The 21,400-nt window shown below is 36.7% G+C and overlaps 1 protein-coding gene across 2 annotated transcripts; it reads right to left on the reverse strand.

Annotated features, from left to right (window-relative positions):
* Positions 1-12,282: 12,282 nt before the first annotated feature.
* On the reverse strand, positions 12,283-17,168 carry LOC113779846 (putative disease resistance protein RGA3). Of its 2 annotated transcripts, none has more exons than XM_027325602.1 (4): positions 14,364-17,168; positions 13,571-13,748; positions 13,086-13,272; positions 12,283-12,939 (listed from the first exon to the last, which is right to left on the reverse strand). In XM_027325602.1, exon 1 carries the CDS (start codon positions 16,435-16,437, stop codon positions 15,235-15,237), a length of 1,203 nt encoding a protein of 400 aa, XP_027181403.1. In that variant the 5' UTR covers positions 16,438-17,168; the 3' UTR covers positions 12,283-12,939; positions 13,086-13,272; positions 13,571-13,748; positions 14,364-15,234. The 2 variants fall into 2 exon arrangements, with proteins under 2 accessions (XP_027181403.1, XP_027181395.1); XM_027325594.1 differs by having other exon boundaries at positions 12,283-12,968.
* Between the last annotated feature and the right edge of the window lie 4,232 nt (positions 17,169-21,400).

A 21,400-nucleotide genomic window follows, 5' to 3' on the forward strand; every position in this document is an offset into this window, starting at 1 on the left:
GCCGGAGTGGTTAATCATACAAACCTTCTATGGTTTATCCTTTTCTACTAAAATTATGATTGATACAGCTACAGGTGGAGCTTTAATGGATAAATCACCCAAGAAGTTCAGAATTTGATAGAAGAAATGGCCGCAAATAACTACCAATGGGCTAATGAGAGTGGTAATACAAGACGTCACGCAGGTATGATAGAAATGAACACTCTCAATATGCTGAGTGCTCAAATGAATAATGTGATGAAATTGCTAAGTAGACAAGGTGGAGTTGGTCCAAGTTTATCTAATGCATATGTAGCTTGTTGTTCTATATGTGGAGGTGAACATGATGTTAATGAATGTGTTGATTCTGAGCAGATACAATTTGTCAACAATTACAATCGTAATACTCAAAATAACCCCTACTCGAACACTTATAATTTGGGGTGGAGAAATCATCCAAAATTTGGATGAAAAGACCAAGGTAATCAACCAAGGCCAGTCAACTCACCGGAATTCCAACCAAGACAACAACAAGCTGAAACTAAACTTGGTTGGGAGATGGCGGTGGAAAAACTTGCAAAGGTTACTTCAGACAGATTTGAGCGAGTAGAAGGAAGATTGGACCAACTTACTACAATGTATAGGAATGTAGAGGTCCAAATTGATAAAATTGCTAGTTCCTTGAATAATCGAAATCAAGGAGAATTACCTAGCAAAACGGAGTAAGTTAAGGCCATTATTCTTCGTAGTGGTAAACAATTAGAATATCCTCCAGTGGTGGAAGTTGAGAAAGGTGAGAGTGAAAAACAAGAAGAAAAATAGAGGAACCAAGAGACTATAGTGGAGGAAATTAGCCAGGAGAAACCAAGTGAAAGTCAACCATCATCTTCCGCTACAATTCCGATATCTCCTGCGGTTCCATTTCCACAAAGATTCAAGCAGAATAAGTCTGATAAAGATTTTAAAAAATTTGTTAAAATTTTCAAACAATTGCATATTAACATTCCTTTTGCCGATGCTATTTTGCAGATTCCCTCATATGCGAAATTTCTCAAGGAAATCATGACTCGGAAGAAAAGATTGGAGGACTACGAAACAATAGCATTAACGGAGGAATGTAGTGCAATTATACAAAATAAGCTACCACCTAAATTGAAGGATCTGGAAAGTTTTTCTATACCTTGCACCATAGGTAACATTGATTTTTCTAAGGCATTGTGTGATCTTGGTGCTAGTGTATCATTAATTCTTTTGACTGTGGCTAGACAATTGGGTTTGCATAAGATTAAACGCACTAATATTACATTGCAATTAGCAGACAGGTCTATTAGATATCCATTTGAAGTATTGGAGAATGTATTGATAAAAGTTCAAAAATTTATTATTCCAATGGATTTTGTGATTTTAGATTTGGAAGAAGATATATCTATGCCAATTATTCTAGGTAGACCATTTCTAACTACTGCAGGTACTATTATTGATGTCAACAATGGCAAACTTAAGTTTCAAGTAGGTGAAGAAGAGGTTGAATTTAATTTGAATGAAATGGAAAATTACCCATCTTTCACCGATCATGCTTATTCTATTGGCATAATTGATAAACTAACCCAAGAGATGAGCCAAGTCAATTTTGACTTCGATCTTCTTGAGTATTGTTTAATGAGTTTAGGTAAACAAGCAAGTGAGTGTGAAGAGATTGAAAAATTGGCCAAGTATTTGGATTTTCAAACACCTTATAAAAGAGGTACTTTTTATGAAAGACTTGGCCAAGGAAAAGGGTTTCCACAGCTTTCGGAAGTTAAACCTCCAAAATTAAAACTCAAGCCACTTCCAACCCATTTAAGGTATGAATTTCTCGGAGAAAATAGCACTTTACCTGTAATTATTAATGCTAACCTTGATGATGAGCAGTATACGAAGTTGTTAAGAGTTCTAAGGAGGCATAAGAAGGCAATTGGATGGACAATTTTAGATATTAAAGGTATAAGTCCTTCTATATGCATACATCAAATTTTATTGGAGGACAATTGCAAACCAGTGGTAGAATTACAACGAAAACTCAATCCAAACATGAAAGAGATGGTAAGAAATGAAATTCTTAAGTGGCTTGACATAGGTATAGTCTTTCCTATTTCCGATAGTGTTTGGATTAGTCCAATTCATGTTGTACCCAAGAAAGGTGGAATAACTACAATTGTATGTAAAAATGATGAAATGATTCCATCTAGACTTGTGGTAGGGTGGAGAGTGTGTATTGATTATCGTAAGTTAAATATGATAATAAGAAAAGACCATTTTTCCTTACCATTTCTTAATCAATTATTGGAGTGAATAGTCGGATATGAATTTTACTGTATTCTGGATGATTTTTCAGGATATAATCAAATAGCTATAGCTCCGGAGGATCAAGAGAATACTACATTTATATGTCCTAATGGCACTTTTACCTTTAGAAGGATGCCATTTGGTCTATATAATGCTTCTGCGACATTTCAACGATGCATGATGGCTATTTTTTCTGATTATATTGAGAAAATTATGGAGATATTTATGGATGATTTTTTTGTGTATGGTTCATCTTTTGATCATTGTCTTCATAATTTGGATTTAATTTTGCAGAGATGCGAGGAAACAAATCTTGTACTGAATTGGGAGCCATTTTATGGTAAAAGAAAGAATTGTCTTAGGATACAAGATTTCCTCCAAGGGAATTGAGGTGGATAAAGCCAAAATAGAAGTCATCGAAAAATTATCACCTCCAAGCAACGTAAAGGGGATAAGGAGTTTTTTAGGACATGCCAATTTTTATAGACACTTTATTAAGGATTTTTCTAAAATAGTAAAGCCGTTGTGTGATTTATTATGTAAAGACACTCCTTTTCAATTTGATGACAATTGTTTGGTTGCATTTCAAAAGGTTGAAGAAGGAATTGATTTCGGCCCCAATTATAACTTCGTCCGATTGGTCACTAACATTTGAATTGATGTGTGATGCAATTGATTATGCGGTTGGAGCAGTTTTAGGACAAAAGAAAGAAGGAAGATTGCACGTCATTTACTATACTAGCAAGTTGCTAAATGAGGCATAACTCAATTATGCAATGACAGAAAAGGAGCTGTTGGCAGTGATATTTGCTTTGGATAAATTTAAATCTTATTTAGTAGGATCTAAAGTTATTATATATACGGACCATTCCGCTCTTAAGAAAGTTATTATTTGTTACATAAGAAAGTTGCAAAACCTAGACTAATTCGGTGGATTCTTTTATTGCAGGAATTTGATGTGGAGATAAAAGATAAAAAGGGAACGGAGAATCTAGTAGCGGATCATCTATCACGCTTAGACTATATTCTAGTCAAGGATCAAATTCTTATTCAAGAGAATTTCCCGGATGAGTTTGTCCTAGCAATTATCAATTCTCCATGGTATGCAGATAGTGCTAATTATTTAGTAAGTGGAGAGATTCCAAAGGGATTTAATTACCATCAAAAGAAGAAATTCTTGCATGATGTCAAAAGTTACTTTTGGGAGGAACCATTGCTGTACAAATATTGTGCTGATGGTATGATACAAAGATGTATTCCCGAAAATGAGGTACATAATATTTTTTATCATTGTCATAACCTTAAAACAGGTGGTCATTTTAGCACTTCAAAGACTATAGCAAAGGTATGGCAATCAGGGTTTTATTGGCCAACTATGTATCGAGATGTTTGGGAATATGTTAAAAATTTTGATGCATGCCAAAGAATTGAAAATATATCTCGGAAGAATAAAATGCCCCTAACTACTTTCTTAGAAGTTGAGTTATTTGATATATGGGGTATACATTTTATGGGACCATTTCCGAGTTCTTTTAATAATAAGTACATCTTAGTAGCAGTAGATTATGTTTCTAAATGGGTAGAGGCAATTGTTTCATCTACTAATGACTCTAAGGTTGTACTCCGGTTCCTTAAAAAGAACATTTTTTGCAGGTTTGGTATACCGAAAGCCATAGTAAGTGATGAAGAAAACATTTTTGTAACAAACAACTTGATTCCTTATTGTTTAAATATGGCTGCAGGCACAAGACATCACTTCCGTACCACCCTCAAGCCAACAGACAAGTGGAGTTGGCAAATCATGAGATAAAGCTCATTTTGGAGAAAACGGTGAATAAATCACGCAAGGATTGGGTTACAAAGCTAGATGATATACTATGGGCTTACCGAACGGCATTTAAGACTCCCTTAGGGATGTCGCTGTATCGTTTAGTCAATGGAAAAGCTTGTCACTTACCTGTAGAGATTGAACATAAAGCTTATTGGGCTATTAAGGCAATTAATATGGATTTTAATCTTGCAGGTGGAAGGAGGTTACTTGAGTTAAGTGAATTGGAGGAACACCAGCTACATGCTTATGAAAATGCCAAAATTTATAAAGAAAAGATCAAATATTGGCATGATAAGCATATTGTCCCTAAACAATTCTAGGTAGGGCAAAAAGTGCTTTTATTTAAGGGATAATATTAGAAACCTCCCCTGTGGTTTCTTCAAATATCACTTAACTCCCCTCACATTTTAGAAATCTCTCTTACCACCCTTTGAATTGACATTTTCTAAACAATGTCAGCCCTTCTAACCAAAAGTACATTAGAATATTGGTTTTGGAGGAGGGCGAGTATTTTAATTTCCTTCATACCCTTAGTTTGACTGAATCCTGTGACATAAAAAAGTTGCAGTAGGTGGAAAATGTGAATTTGAGATAAATTTTCTGGTATGAGCACTGTTGCATGGCCGCTGGACATGCAACGGCTACGTTGAGTGCTTCCAGTGGTATTAAAAGGTGAGGAAACCGCATGAAATAGCTGCAAAACTTAAAGAGGAAAGCAAGCAAAGAAATGGCTAGTTCATCCTTCCAATGTCAGTCATACAATTCACCTTCATCATTAAGTATGAAGAACCGGTATTGTAAATGCAACCGCAGGGCTACATTACGAATCTCAGAGAGTGAAAGAAATCCGAATAAGCTATATTTTAGTTGTTCAAAGTGCAACTACTTCCAGTGGTATGAAGGAAATGAAGGCGAAGAGTTGTAGAGGCAAAGAAATGAAGGTGAAGAAGTGCAGCGTACAAGAAATAAAGCTGATTCTGCAGTGCTTCTATTGAGGAAAGCAAATCAGGAATGTAACTTTGTGCCTCAACAGAATGCATGCATCACTTTCTTGTTCATCATCAATCTTGTACTCTTAGCAATTTATCTTTTGATTCAAATTGTTAAAACAGTCACAGTTTCTTGTTCCAGTAATAGTAGATGTGTAACATTTTTATTTGGAGCTTTACTGGTCATACATGAAAGAACCAGAAGGCATGTGTAACTTGGACATGATGTTAAGCTGTTAAGCTATGTGAAAAAGAGTTGAAGCTATGTTTTACTTCATACATATGCCCCCCATATTTGTTGCCTATCAGTGTTATACCAAAAGTCATACTTGATAGAAAATGCATTAAGCTATCAGGTGCAGTTCCTTAGGTACAATATGTCTCTCCTGCTAAGTTCATTGGAAAACAACAGTACTAGTTTCGCACGTAATTATGAGGAATCTGAGTCATAGAGTTAAAAAAAAAAAAAACACAGCATGACATCTTTGAAGGCTTGCAAATTCCATACATAAAGGTAATAAGTCATATGCTCCAAGATCTATGGGTAGCAGCAGAGCATACTTGGCAAGAGTAAATTGCAATTCCCAAACATAAGTACCAAAACATATGTCTTTGAAGTCGTTCACTGGGACTGGAAATGCAATTAACCACTTGCATCCACATTTACAACTAAACAAAAGTATGTAGCAATCAACAAGAATATCAGAAAACATCATCTAAAAACATCATTCTAGATGATGAGGAATGCTACGTACACAAATGTGGAGTAAGGTTTGTCTCCCAAAGCAAAACTCATAATACTAGTACTAATTAGAACCTCATGCTGATGCTGTTATTGCTAATATGAGATCCCATACCAGCAGAAGTAGATATTGAAGATGCAGTGACTGCTAGAGTTTGCTCTGAGCCAACAGCAATGGAAGGTCTGGCTCTCTTATTGGTGTTAGCAACAGTAGTTCTAACCCCTGCATTTGGCCCTCCTCTCTGAAGCCATGCAACAAATGTTATTAAACTAATGACTGGTCGACAGTTAGAATAGTTAGCAATAGGTGCTGAATCTAATTTCTGATTAACTATACCTTTCTGGTATTAGTACTAGTGCAGGCAGAATGATTAAGTTGAACATGAGCTCCAACAACATGATTTTGAGTGCTTCCATTACTGCCTTGACTTGATAGAATGACTGGGACATTTCCTTGTGCATGTTCCTGACAAATCAGATCCAAAAGCTAAGCTCATTTGCAAGGAATTAATACACATGAAGATACTATAATTTGACATTGGTTCAATTACCCATAGAACAGATCCTGCTAATCCAGTATTGGCAATGCCTCTTCCTGGTTTTCCTCTTCGACTTGCTACCTGATTTGTAGAAGTACTGCTGCCTCTTTTTTCAGCAACAGGAGCTCCTTGACAAGTTCTCCTATTATGTCCAAATTTGCCGCACTTTGAGCACCTGAAACTGATTGATCTCTTGTGTTGAGGTGCAGGAGCTCCTTCATCAGGTGCTCTTCTTCTATTTCTTCTTGGTCTACCAGCTCTTCGTCTAAGTGGTGGTGGCAAAACTACTACTGGTGTCACATCTTCCACTGGAGGCCACCTATTCATATGTGGAATTGAGTTAATCATGAATGCATACGTTTTCAAGTATTAATCAATGGAAAAGGCTGCATCACAGTAGCTTTCTAGTTTTTCCCTTCTATAAATAGCTCCTAGTGCAGCATACTGCAAGGAATGCCAGTCAACTGGAAAAGCCCCGCATTTACATGTCCTCTCAGTCAATTTGACTATATAGGACTTATCATAGTCTGCTACTTCAAACGTGTTGTCACTTGCCATTATCAGTGAACACCTTCTTGATTCAACTGCAATATCCTTCAGCTTGCCAATAGCATGTGGAGTAACACTAGATGTCCATGTGCAGCCTTTTTGATACCTCTTATGCAGTTTTTTCATGAATTTTTGCCTCAGTCCTTCAGCCAGAGCAAGTATATTCTTTCCTCTCAGTTCTCCAACCCATGCATTAAAAGATTCTATGAAATTATTGGTGACATGATCACACTTAATTTCAACAGAAATTGCATGTCTTGCCCAATTACACTTAGGAATGTTTGCTAAGTATCTCCAAGCATCTATGTTAATATTTTTTATTCTTTCCATAACCTCATTGTGTCCTATCAAATCATAACTTTTAGCTGCTTGCCAAAAAATCTCCTTAGCAGCAATCCTGGAAATTTGACTTTGAAGTTGTAGTAGATGTGCCAACAGCAATATCGTGCAGCAGCTTCAGGCACTTGTTCCTCATAAGCAAGGTTGAGTCCCTATACAGAAGTTTCAGAAACAAATTTCTTCAAACACTTGATTCAGCCACTATAACAGCAATGGAGGAAATCTGAAACATGAAAAATACTGAAATATAAAACATACCTTCTGTCTATCACTCATGAAGGTGAGTGGAATATTGGCTGGAAATGGTCCAAAGAATTCCTGGAAATAATAAAAAAACCAACTCCAGACTTCCTTGTTTTCACACTCTACAACAGCAAAAGCTAATGAAAACAAACTATTGTTCTCATCAAGAGCAACAGCAGTCAACAGAATGCTCCCAAATGCACCTTTCAAATGGCAGCCATCAAAGCCAATATATGGCCTGCAACCTGCCAGGAAACCATCTCTTTGTGCCTTGAAAGAGACAAACAATCTCAAAAATTTAGGCTCTACCAGAACGTTTGGCCTATCATAGTGAATTTTCATGATACTTCCTAGGTTGTGCATCCTCAACAGTTCAGCATATTTTGGTAATTTTCCATAGGCCTCAGTGTGTGATCCTTCTATCTGTTCCAAGGCTTTCTTTTTTACCCTGCAAATTTGCATTCTACTTGGCAAGACTTCATGCTTCTGCATTTCAGCCTTTACTCCCTTGCTTGTTATCTCTGGGTGATCTTTTATAACAGAAATTAACTTCTTTGCAATCCAATCTGATGTTGCTTCTGAATTTTTCCTATTCATGACACACGTATGCTCAGGTGTATATGTCTTAACCATGAATGTGGTTGTATCACCAACTGGGGATGCATGAATCCTCCAGTTACACCCCTCAGCACCACACTTGGCAGTGCACCTGCTCTTTTCATTTTTCAACCTCACCAATGGAAATCCTTTCTGAATAGCATAGTCCTTCAACACTGCTCTAAATGCATCCACATTGGTAAATAGCATCCCTTTCTCAAACTCAATGTCCTCTCTTGGATTGTAAGTTCACATTTTTGACTGCATGATTGCTCTCATAGGATCAGTCTCTTGGTCAGATTCTGAATCAGGGACAACATTTCATATGCACAAGCATGTTCAAATTTCCAGGCAAATCATTCATTGCCTTATCAGTAACATCACCAAGAAGGTCAATATATTGATAGTTCTTTGGATCGACATTAGGAATTCTGACAGTGTTTTCATGTAATGGACTAGAATATCATGTGCAATAATTCTTCCCATCCTACATATCAGTGTGTTTGCAAGAAAAGTTTGAATCAGTAGCTATAAGGATCACACATTCTCACAAGGGACATAATATAACACACGCATGCTTAATCAAAGTCAAACTCAAGTTGCAAAGCTAAGCTACAAAGTTAAGCTACAAAGCTAAGCTGTTCTTATGTATAAAGGTCAAGCATAGTTCATCAAATCAGACATTCTTTACAGCATCCAACATTAACAATACTTAATATAAGGATCACATACAAAGGCTTTGGTTGGATGTTAAATTCGGTCATCAAGTCCAATAAACCACAAAAACACAAGGAAAATAGAGATATTATAGGCAAATCATGAAGAACAGTTCATGACACCTGCATTTTCTCCTGTTACATGTTCATCATATCAACTACCAATGGAACTCAGCCAGAGCAAGTCCAACAAAACACAAAAACTCAAGAAAACAGAGATATTATAGGCAACTGATGAAGAACAGTTCATGGCACTCGACAAGTTCTCCTTCTACAAGTTGATCATATCAACTAGCAATGGAAGATTTTTACCTGTTGTGCAGCTTAGTTTTGACAAAATCACTTTCACTCCAACCAAACGCATGCAATTCAATACTTTGCAATATTTCTCCTCCTCTGCAATATCCATGGACCACTTTCCAGAAAGATACTATCAAATAACAATCACAGTTATAAGTAGTATTTCATTCCGTTTCATTTCCCGGGCTATTAGACGTCTTATCAGAGCAAAATGGCGCCATGCAATTCGTACGGAACTCAGCTTCTAGGCGGCAATACTTTCTCGGGCTTTATACAGTTCCATGCTTGCTCTCTCAGTCATTTTTTGCATTTAATCAGCTAAATAAGTTAACAGCAAAGCAAAGGGTATTTTTGGCAATTGATTAGATTTCTTGTTGACTGCTGACCCTTTATCACTTGAGGGGTGGTAAGAGAGATTTCTAAAATGTAGGGGAGAACTAAGTGATATTTGAAGAAACCTCAGGGGAGGTTTCTGATATTATCCCTTTATTTAACTCACGCCTGAGGTTATTTCCGGGAAAACTTAAGTCAAGGTGGTCGGGACCATTTGAAATTACTCAAGTATTTCCTTATGGAGACGTTGAAGTAGCTAATACAAGAAATGAGCGGTTCAAGGTCAATGGACAATGATTAAAATCCTACTTGGCAGGTGAAATCGTTCCCGAAGGGCTTATATGTCTTTTGGGCGACTCTTCTTCAATTTAAGAATCCTAACTTGTGAGTTGAGCCAACGACTATAAACAAAAGCGTTAATTGGGGGGCAACCCAATGTTTAAGTTATATGTGTTAATTTGGAGTGATTTTGTGATTAATACAGGTATTTTAGTTGATTTGTTGTTTTTGTGTTATAGGGTTGGCAAATGAAAGCAAAGATGACTATTTGAGGTGAAAAATGCAAACTTTGATCAAACAACTCAACCCCTTGATTTGCGTTAAAGGTGTTTTTGATTCGTTAGAAAGGGGTAAAATGCATGTTTTCAGTGTTTTACATGTACGTACATTGATAAATTTTGCAAACAAATGATCTTTGATGCATTTTGAGTGATTGGGGTACCAACTGTAATTTTCAAAAGTTCGTTTCTGCAAAAAAATTGCAGAAGAAAACGTGGCTAGCATGAAAACGCGCCTCCGAGTCGCGTTTTCATCGAAACGGGTTTTCAATTCTACACCAGCAGCAAAGAAAACGCGTCTTGAAGGAAGTCGCGTTTTCAAGCCTGTCCAGATTCCAAAAACGCGACTTAGAAAACGTGACTCCAAATCGCGTTTTCAAACATAGTCGCGTTTTCATTGCTGCAACATTTGTGAAGAAATGCGACTTCAAAAATGCGAGTTGAAGGCGCGTTTTGAGTCGCGTTTTCTGTGTCCGAATAAAGCTTCCGAAAACACGATTTCTAGTTCATTTTCCTTCTTCTCTTGCACTTTCAAGCGCATTTTTTCTCTTCTCTTCTACCCAACTCACAAATCTTCAATTTTGTTCCATAATCTTGCTAGAAAATATCAACCCAACACCTTTTGAGCATCATACAACCTTTTTAACTGATTAAAATTCACGAAAAACACCTAAAATTAGGTTTTTGAGGGATTGAAGGTTAGGGTTCTTAAACTCTAATTTCTTCAATAGGAGGTCAATTGGAGGATGTCTCATAGGGCTTTTCACATTTTTAGCATCACCAAACATCCTTCTATGTGATTGAGGTAAGTTTCTTCATCAAATCTTTGTATTTTAGAAGTTCATTTTTTTCAATTTCTTGAGCTTACTGACATCTTTTAATCTCGAATTTTTGATGATAAATGATGATGTTTTTGACCTCATTGATGCTTATTAAGGTTATTTATGCATGATTACATGTTCAAATATAGCAATTTGATGATTAATAGTTTTTATTTTTCTAAAATTACTATATTTGGGCTAAAATTAGAAAGTTGGATTAAGGTGTTTTTAAGCCATTGGTGATTAATGATTATGGTTAAGAATGGTTAGTTGATGATGTTTTAACATATGCATTGTGTTTAGTGAGCAATTGGGTTGATTTTGTGAGTTAATTAGTTTAATTTTTACCTAACCATGGTTATAGCTAAATGCACATTATTATTTTTAATTCTAGATAGCTATAATCATGATTGCTGCTATTTTCACTGATTGAGTTATAATTATTACATATCTTGTTTCAGTTGGTGATTTTGGACAATTTTTGGCATAAATTATAGCTCTTCTTATTTGGTCCTATAAATAAGTTATTGGATGAGTTATAACTTGAAGGAACGAATTTGAGATTATTTGGATCAATTCAAGATACTTTTTGTCAAATTGTGAATTGTGTCACAGTACATGTGGTTAATTGCAATTTTTTCTTTTAGGTACTATGACCAGGGGAAAAAGAGTGATATATTCCTTCTCAAGCAGTGATGAGAGGGAAGCTAATGAGGAAATGGAAGTGACTGAGGAGGAGAATTCACCTTCTCCTCCACCAGTTACCCGACAGCCAGGTGAGGGCACCTCCCGTGGAGCGGCAACCACTGTGTTCAACAGTGCTAGATTCAATAATCGCAAGAATCAAGAGTGGCATGAGGAGCATGCTAATTTGGAGTTCTTGTTTGAGATGCACGTGAGTCCACCGGTTGAGATGATGTATCACATCTCGGAGGCTTTTGCTCAGCTTGGGTGGGCTCCAATTCTCACCCTACCAGACCATTACTACCTCGACTTAGTGCGAGAGCTTTATGCCAACAATGAAAGTAAGGTGCGCCACGGTGGTGAAATGGTTGAGTCGTGGGTGCGTGGGAGACGAATTGTCTTGACACGTCAAGACTTGGCTGCTATTTTGGGGTGTATGGATGAAGGACGCCTAGTAGATTTGAAGAAGGAGTTTGTTCCCCCAAATAGGAAGTGCATGTCAAACCTTCAAAACTTACGAAGAATGTACTACAAAAATTCCTAAAGAGCAAAAATTAAGCAAAGTTGTATCAATTAAGCCATGAAAAACACAAAGTGCAAAGCTCATTTTTTATATGTGATTGATTTGAAGTTATGGCAACTGCAATACAAACATAGTAGACCTTTAATCCACTGAGACTACATATCTGTTCATTTACTCCGTCGCATATTGCTTTCTAGAAGACTGATCATCACTCCTTAAGAAAACAATTTTCTACCACATCACCATGCATACATTTTTTCTTGGAAACCACTGCTTCCTACATGTTACAACATAAGATGGAATGCTACAATAACAAAACCTGTTTATTGATCATTCAAACTACAAATTTTTGGATTGTGACTATTTATCTTGCAGTAGACATGTCAAAATAATTAATTAGTTAAGAACCATGACAGTACTTAGGATATGTTATTTTACTAAAACAAATTCAACGCTGAGCCTAATACTTGGAATGACTAACTGTTAGCACAGTTGTACCATGAGTCTCTCTTGTTCTTGAGTGGAAAGGTATAAGCTGTTGTGCAATTGACAAAAGCCTTGCAAAATATAGCGGGAACCTTTGAATGACGACGTAGCAATTCTTGCATCAGCAATTGCAGCACCAAATCTTTTAGCTGTTTCACCCAAATGAATGATTGACACTGCAATCACATGCTTTGTTTTTGTCGTCCAAATGATCGTCAATGCTGTCTACAATGTCTAACTTCTTTCCATCAAATCTTCTCACCTCTGGAACTAAAGTATCAGTAAGTCCAGTTTTCTTCAAGCAAGTCTTCTACCTTGATGGCTCTCCAGTACCAGCTACCATGCTCCCCTCTAATTCTTCTCCACCCATACTACTTTCTACAAGCCTGGCACAAGCCACTCTATTTTCAGCAAGCTACAAGGAGAAAAGGTTCCATATTTCATCTATTTTGTTAAACACTTCCAAAAAATAGATAAAAAAAAAGGAAAAGCCATTGAAACAGCCCAAAAGACATGCAATCAACATTTTTACCTTTATTTCCACATTCCGAGCAATATATAGCATTCTGGTGGGAAAATCACAGATAACTATCTTCCATCTTCAAAGCCTGGCTAATAAGTGAGAATAACTTCTCCCTCCTGACATTCTCATAAGAACAACATGGGAACCTTGGTGTTCTTTGTCCAAAAAAGCATGATTTCTGCTTCCTAAACAAATTCTGGAAAAAAAAATTCACAATATTACATCACAGTGCTGGTTTAGTTATGACATTAAGGAGAAAAATGAGCCACAGAAAGGTTTGGTATGGTAACTTGTGCAAAAATTTATCACTCAAAATCCTAAAGAGCAAAAATTAATCTAAATTCCATTGATTAAGCCATAAAGAACACATACTAGTGCAGATATCACCCTGCATTTAGGCACAATTAATTACATGACTCAAACATACTTGCAAAATTGGACCAATTCCCTTGTACTTCTTGTAAGTTGGGTGGAGACTTTTCGAAACCACATACCTCCTCATTCTTCTTCCGAAAAGATTGGAAACCACAGCCTAATGTTGCAGTTGGAGAATGTGAAAAGTGCAATAAGATGCTTTAGAGGTTCTAGGCCGACTCTGCATTGACCACACTTTTGAGCCTTCTGCAATGTTTCAGCACTATGACTGCTTTCTGTGTCACTAACACTTGTTGCCTGCAAGGCCATAATATCATCAATCCAATTCACAAAACAGAAAAGCAGCTAGATATAGTTTTTGAGCTTTAAAAATTTTGAAAGATAATAAACATTTATTGTTTTGACAGCACCCTAGTTCCTCTGCAAACAATTTCAACTTGATCGACAGTGAGCTAATTTTATGGCAATCATAACGCAGAGTCCTACAGAGAAGATAACAGTGAAGATTAAGAACATATCCATCCATTAAATGCCAGCGGTAAAAACAAAAATTGTAAGTTCTCCCAAAATTGCTATTTTATTGGTTTTATGTTGTTCGGAAATATCAGTGTCGAAAAAAATAAGTGAATTTCGTGGACAAATAGTCAGTACCAAGATCATAGATGTAGTGAATTTTACCACAATTCACTACCAAGTTCATAGATGAAATCCACAATTTTTATTGTCTTTCAATTTGCTCCTAACTCTACTTTGTTAATGACAAGAATTAGTTTATAAATTGAACGAGAAAGTTATCTTCACCGGTTTATAAATAGAGAAACAAAGAGTTACAGAGAAAAAGAGTAAGGGGCAAATATGGATAGAATAAGATGCTGAGAAGCAATTAATTAAAATTTTGAGCTGCAATCTTACAGGATGGCTCAGAGAGCTGACTCTAAACGAATATCACAATCTGGAATATTAGAGATCTTGGGCCACTCGGAGCTGCTTTGAGAAGTGCATCTTTGGGTTAATAGAGGACAAGCATGAATTTCCAGATGTCTTAATTTGAGGCGATCCATGGCAGCCATGGAGGGTAAATATTCAAGCTTTGGGCATTTGGATAAGCGTAGGCGTTCAAGAGATGCAAGGTTCCCAAGCCAATCTGGTAAGGCTTCAATTGCTCCGAAGCCGCTTAGAACTAGTGATGCGATGTTAGTCAAGTCTTGAAGCTGATGTGGCAGAGATTTCGTGTCATGCATCCCATACAAAAACATGTGTCGGAGCGTTAATGAAGATGCTAATCCAGCCCAATCAAATTCCACTACAGAGAAATTTGAGAAGGGACCAATCCCCACTTCCCTTAAGTTGGTAAGATAGCCAAATCCACTAGGCATCTCAGTAATCAAGTTGGGACAGTTGTCTAACCAGAAGGTCTCGAGAGAAGGGGCTCGTCGCAAATCAAGGGGAAAGGAGACCAGATTGGGACAATTGAACAACTCTAGCACTCGGAGAGACGTACACGACTCGAACATTTCCACCGGTAATCTTTTTAATCCATCGCACCCATCAATAGAAAATTTCACAAGAGACTTGAGGAGGCTTTTCTGTCCTTTATTAGGATTTGATCCAAATGATTCAATTTCCGGGCAATACTTTACATTCAAGTCCTCTAAAGCTTGAAATTGATAAAGATCTTCTGGCAACTCCCGTAAATTCTTACAAAAGAAGACTACCAATCTCTTAAGACAAGCGGCGCAACTCATGCCTCTTAATGTTGTTATATTAGGGCAATCCCTCAATTCTACACTTTGAAGAATTGGAAAAAGATAGAGTCACTGGGCAGACTGTTACAGCCACTAATACTCAAACTGCTCTCTGGTCCTTTCACTAAATTTAGAGACCTTATGATTTGACCACCACCCCTTAAGTCAAGGGACGAGAGTGAGGTTACATTGCTCAAACCCTCTTCTACCAGCAAAGCATTGCAATTCTCTCTGATTTCCAATACATCAAGATGTTGGAGGGATGACAGTTGTCCCAGTGTGGGGAGTTCTCTGCAATTTATTAAGTGCAATTCCACTAATGTTGATGATTCCACAAACCATTGTGGACTCTGATCTCCCCTAAAATTTCGGATATGTAACTCTTTTAAATTCGGGTGAGGTTTGAGACCTTCCAACACATCTCCATCGCATTTATCACTCTCTCGATCCCTGTTGCCCCACTCAAATACCAACCGATACAGATTTGGCTTTCTAGATAGGTTCGCCAGTTTAGCATCATCTTTGCCATTTACTAATTCAAGATTTCTGATCTCCAAGGAGCCTTTAAGATCTTGCAGGGTCCCAAGTTCTTGGATACCACGACCTTCCTCTCGACGACCTATGTTAAACAACTTCAACGTTTGAAGACAAGTCCATCGTCCAATGCTGGATGGCATTTGGATATTCCATCCTATATGATAACCATAATAGTGAAGATGTCTCATGCTAATCAAATTGCTCATCTTCTTTGGAAAACCTTCGTCAAGGTTGCCAATTCTCAGTGTTTGCAAACGATAAAGTTTGCAAAGAGATTCTGGCAAAGTTGTAATCATAGAATCTGAAATGTCAAGTAAGTGTAAGTGTATTAGTTTGCCAATGGAGGTCGGCAACTCTTTGACATCTGCTCTAAACAATTTGAGGACATGCAAGTATTTGAACTTTGATAACATATCATCAGCCATGCCACCCTTCAAAAATAATGTGCGAAGCGAAGCTGATGCTTTTTCATTGATTCTTTCGGGCGAGTATACCGCAAGGTAACGGTCCTGATTGCTACTGTTACGATTCAAAATTGATTTTGCAAAATCATGCACAAGATCATGCATTTTATACCTTGTTCTCCTCCCATAGTTTACTTCTTCCAATAAGGAAGTTTGCAGCAAAATTCTCAAATACTCATATCCTATTGTCTCCATCATTCTTTCATTTTGGGAATCCGGTTGAAGAAAGCCTTCAGCCATCCAAAGCTCAACCAGTAGATCTTGTTCCAATTCAGTATCTTGATCAAAAATTGAGCAATATGCAAAACATTTCTTAACCGCTGCAGGTGACAGATGATCAAAACTAACCTTAAGTATTTGCTCGATCCCACCCTGGTCTCCATTCAAGAGGCTCTCCTCCAAAATAGATTGCCAATTCTCTTTTCTCTTTTTAGATAACAAACCTCCGATTAACGTTGCTGCCAGAGGTAGACCGTCACATCTTCTTAAAACTAGATTCCTTAAGGCTTCCAATTCTTTTGGCACTTCTTCCCCTACAGTTGCCCAATTTTTCACGATAGACCAGCAGTCATCATCGTATAGCTTTCTTAGGTCATGACGAGTAAAATTGATCCGCCGATGTCTAGACAGAACAATTGCCGCTTCTTGGAGACGAGAAGTAACAAGACACCAGCTCCCTTTCTTCGGTTTGAGTGCCTTCAAAGTGGTGAAAAAGTCATTCAACAATCCTTCTTGATGATTCCACAAATCGTCAAGAACAAGCAAATATCTTTTTTCCTTAAGTTCAGTTTCAATTCCTTCGACTATTACCTCCCACTATCCACTTCAGCCTTTTTTTTGGTTGACGATTCTAGAATCATTTTGAAGAGCTCCATGATTTCAACTTCTTTAGCCACGCAAACCCAAATTTTTTGGTCAAAATGATTATCAAATTGTGGAGTGTTGAAAACGGCTTTAGCTAGAGTTGTTTTTCCTAATCCTGGCGGGCCAATTATGGAAATAACTGAAATACTATCACTTTCAGATTCGGTCATCAACTTCTTAACTATTTCTGATTCATCCTCGTCTCTTCCTAGGACATCACTTCGAACAGTCTTAGAGTCGGTCTGTCGGCTTGCTGTGGCTCCAGTAGGGAATGCTTCTTCAACTTGGCGCTTGTCGGGCAGTCCCAAACCTCGATCTGGCATGCCCATGGATCCTTTCAAGGTTCGTGTTGATATCCCTGATCATTGAACCCAACCTCCAACGAAAACCAATTTTATTAAAGAATGAAAAGCAGAAGAGTACCTTCTCTTTCATGGGTTGATTTTGATACTTCACCTTCCGACGGAGATTTTCATAGTTGAGATCGTCCAGCACATTGCCAGCTTTGAAAACCTCTTCTTCCAGCCGCTTGAGCCAAATTTGCACCCCTGGGCTATGCATTTCAGCACCGGCCAAGAAGCCTCGGATCATGTCAGCAGATTCGTTGAGTCTCTCCAGCTCCCTTGGGAATTCACGAACCAGATTACCATGATCAGCGGCAAGGGAAACAATCGTCTTCAATGTAACCTGAATAGTAGCAATAGCAGCAGTATGAGCCATTTTTTCTTGCTTGGAATTGGAATTAGGATGAAAGTGTTCTGATATCGATGATGGTAATGGGGATGCTTTCTGTGATGAGATAAGGAAGGAATCGCCAAAACGAACGGTAGACTGCTATTAAGAGAAGACTTCGGTCTCTTCAGAGTGCTGCTGGCGTAGTCAAGCTGTGGGGCCTTTGTTGTGGAAAAAATTAAACCGTAGTTGTCACATATGGTATTTGTAATCCCAGTAGTTGAATTTTTTTTTATTACAGAGAATTTTTTTTTTTTGTGATCTCAATTCTCAAATTATATCAAACTTTTTTTTAGAAGGAAATAATAATCAATGAAATTTTGAGACTTCTATTTACTTTACGTAATATGTAATATTATTGAGAAATTGAGACTCTAAACTTTACATGCCCAAGACTATTAAGTCCAATATCATGGGTGCTTGGTATGTTATTTTGATGAATATCAAGGCTAACAATAACATGAATTATGCATTTTTGTACACATTCCTTGGAGGATCGGTGTGCCATTTCCATTCTACCTTTGTATACATGGAGTAAATTGAGAGTTGTTTAAATACTACTCTTAGAATCATATACATTATGATCATCTCGATCCTTGTGCTAGACAAGCACTCACACTGACCTACAATGCTTGGGACATCAGTTCAGAAAGGTTTAGTTGTTGGCCGGGTGAATTATTGACTGGGATACAATTTGATATGTTTACTAGCATACAATTAGTTAATTATCTAACTGTTGCTACTGCTTTGTGCTGCTTTAATAAAGTGGCCAAAACTGATAAAAAGTAAAACCATTGAAACAATGATGGTTTATTGATCGCAAATATTAGCCAAAAGAAAATGCATTTGCTTATCGAGATACTGTTAATGAACCGTCCAGTGGGTTTTATAGCCTTCAATAATTTCCGAAAGATTGCAACACATGAATGCTTCGAAAAGACAATATAATATGTCGAAACTATTCATCAATGGCTTTCTGATAGAGCTTAATTAGGCTTTAGTTGTCGGTTTGTTCTTTGACACTCCAACTTCACATCTATAAATGAATGCAACAACTGGTAGGATGAAAATTATTTTGTTGTGAAGTATTTGCTAATTTTATTGATATAAAAAATGCATAGTATAGAAAAAAAAAAAGAAAATTGGAGTTGTCCTTTGCATGGAGTTCATGTTGTTGCTGCTTTTACTACGCATTTAAAAATCTTGCTTGAAATCTTGAAAATGTATTTACTTTGTTTAATTTGTAATATCATTGAGAGTTGAGACCTTAAACTTTACACAACAAAAAATGTTGAGTCCAGTGCCATGGACGATTGGTGTGCCACTTCCATTTTACATCCTAGTATGTTTAAAAGAAATTATGATGAATGAATGTTGGCTAAGAATAACTTGAACAATGCATTTTTTTTCAAATCCTATCACAAAAGGGGCATTAAGACAAATTTCTTGTTTTGTTAAATCTTTTGGCTAAGGAAGCTGAAAAAGAGTAACTTTAACGGATTTAAAAGTTCTCAACTATTATTGGCTCTAGTTGCTTGAGACAATTTTATGGCCAAGATTAAGCTTTGACAGTTGTTTAAATATTCATTACAACCGAAGCTCATGCTGGAGCTGCGTTCATTGCGTCGAAAGTGTACATGAATTACGCCATGCATCGCCCCACATTCCATGTAGCGGTAGGTAATGATTTGCTGGCAAATTTGAATATTATTCTTTTTTTTTTTGCCGAATACGATAGACATACGTATATTCTATACTATGGAGGAGGGGATCTAAAAAAGTTCAAAAAAAATCGGAGAGAACTGAATCACCTACCGACCCAAACAAATACACTATGCATTCGCTCGATAGCCACTTTGAAGTGACCTACCACAATTAATGGCAAATGATGGGAGGCAGGATTCAAACCCTACTTCTCACCCCATCAAACCCCACCAAACCTTAAGGCTTTGGTGGTGGTTAGTGAGTTTAGCACAGTGATTTTGAATATTATTCAATTGCATGGAAGTTGCTTGGCATTTTCACATGAATTTTCTTGGCGCTGTGGCCTTCATCTTCTCTCATTGAATGTTGGGGCACATTGTGTGGAATACAGTCTAAATGATTGTATCCAGCCATGAGGGAAAAGAAACTGTCTTTCTAATCAAATTATAATACGGTAAAGAGTAATTTTTCATGCACAGTCGTCAACGTATATATTATCCGATCTAGATGTATATGATATTATATTAATTTAAATTTGAAAAACAAATTTTGTACATATAATATGAATCTATATCCATTAGTGTATATATTGTTACTGTGTGACAATTTTATTCCAAAATGTAAAGGGATAATTATACTAAAACACAGTAAATTAAATGGCTAATAAGATGAAATTTGACTCTAAAATGACAAGCTTCTACCGAAAACGTTTTCCTATAAGATTGAATTGCCTATGTACCTTCTTTTAGATCAAACAAGTCGAGCAATAAGCAAAGGTACCATAGGGACTAGAATTGAAATTCGACTCTACAAAGACAAACTTCTGCCCAAAAATTTTTCCTATAATATTGAATTGTCTATGCACCGTCTTTTACATCAATTAAGTCTAGCAATGTGCAAAGTACCGTAGGAATTAGATTTGTTTGTTGGGTAAGGGATTTCCAAATTAGTTTTTGCAAAAATTGGCCAACAAAAGTAATCATTGTATGCAATGCCAAAAATACTAAAACTGGTCATCATGGTAACCGGATTGTCCGTCTACACTCAAAATTTCAAACGTTTGAGGTCCATTACCGTAATTGTTCACCAACTCATAATCGAGTAATTAAATTTTGTATGCCAAAGTCAGATTTTGCTGTTTCATTTTAAAATTAATTAGAAGAGATATAACAACAAAACAATTACTCAAGACAAATATTAATCTCCATCACAATTAAAAACAGTTAGATATACGATCTTTTCATTTTTAGATATACTAGAAAATACGTGCGTTGCACGTCGGCTGATAACTTGTTCATGAATTTAAGTTAAAATGATTAACTTAGGTATTACTAATTTTATTGCAATAGAATTTTTTGGATGGAATAGAGTTTACAAACATAGTTCAACTGTAAAAAATCTCAATGATTACTTTATAAGGAAGACCCTACCCATTACCGTACCCATAACAAAGGAATATTGGACAATGAAATTCTTTTTTGGAGAAAAAAAACTATTACTTCTTGTTTTTTATATCCTTTAGGAAAAAGGGACCTATAAGTGCTCCAAAAGAATTTCTTGTCTTAAAAAAGAATTGCCTGATCTGCTGCTTGCTTTCATACTTGACTTCACATTATACTCCAAATATTTTATTTTTGTTTAGGTTTTTCTACTTGAAATTAAATTCAAAATAAGTCTTACCTTAAAGTAAACCCTATAGGTCAGAAAGCAAATATTATATCCAATCTAGAGGTCAGAAAGTAAATTTAGGGACTTCAATCTATGTTCTATTTATAGCCAAAAATATGTAGACTTGGTATTCAAGAAATCCTCCAGAATCCTTCTATAATTCGAGTGACTTGTAACCCAAGAAACCTACTTAATTTGGGTTTTAATAACAAATCGGCCTAGATAGTCTATTTTA

Source organism: Coffea eugenioides, chromosome 1 (assembly GCF_003713205.1).
Source record: "Coffea eugenioides isolate CCC68of chromosome 1, Ceug_1.0, whole genome shotgun sequence".
Lineage (NCBI taxonomy): Eukaryota > Viridiplantae > Streptophyta > Magnoliopsida > Gentianales > Rubiaceae > Coffea > Coffea eugenioides.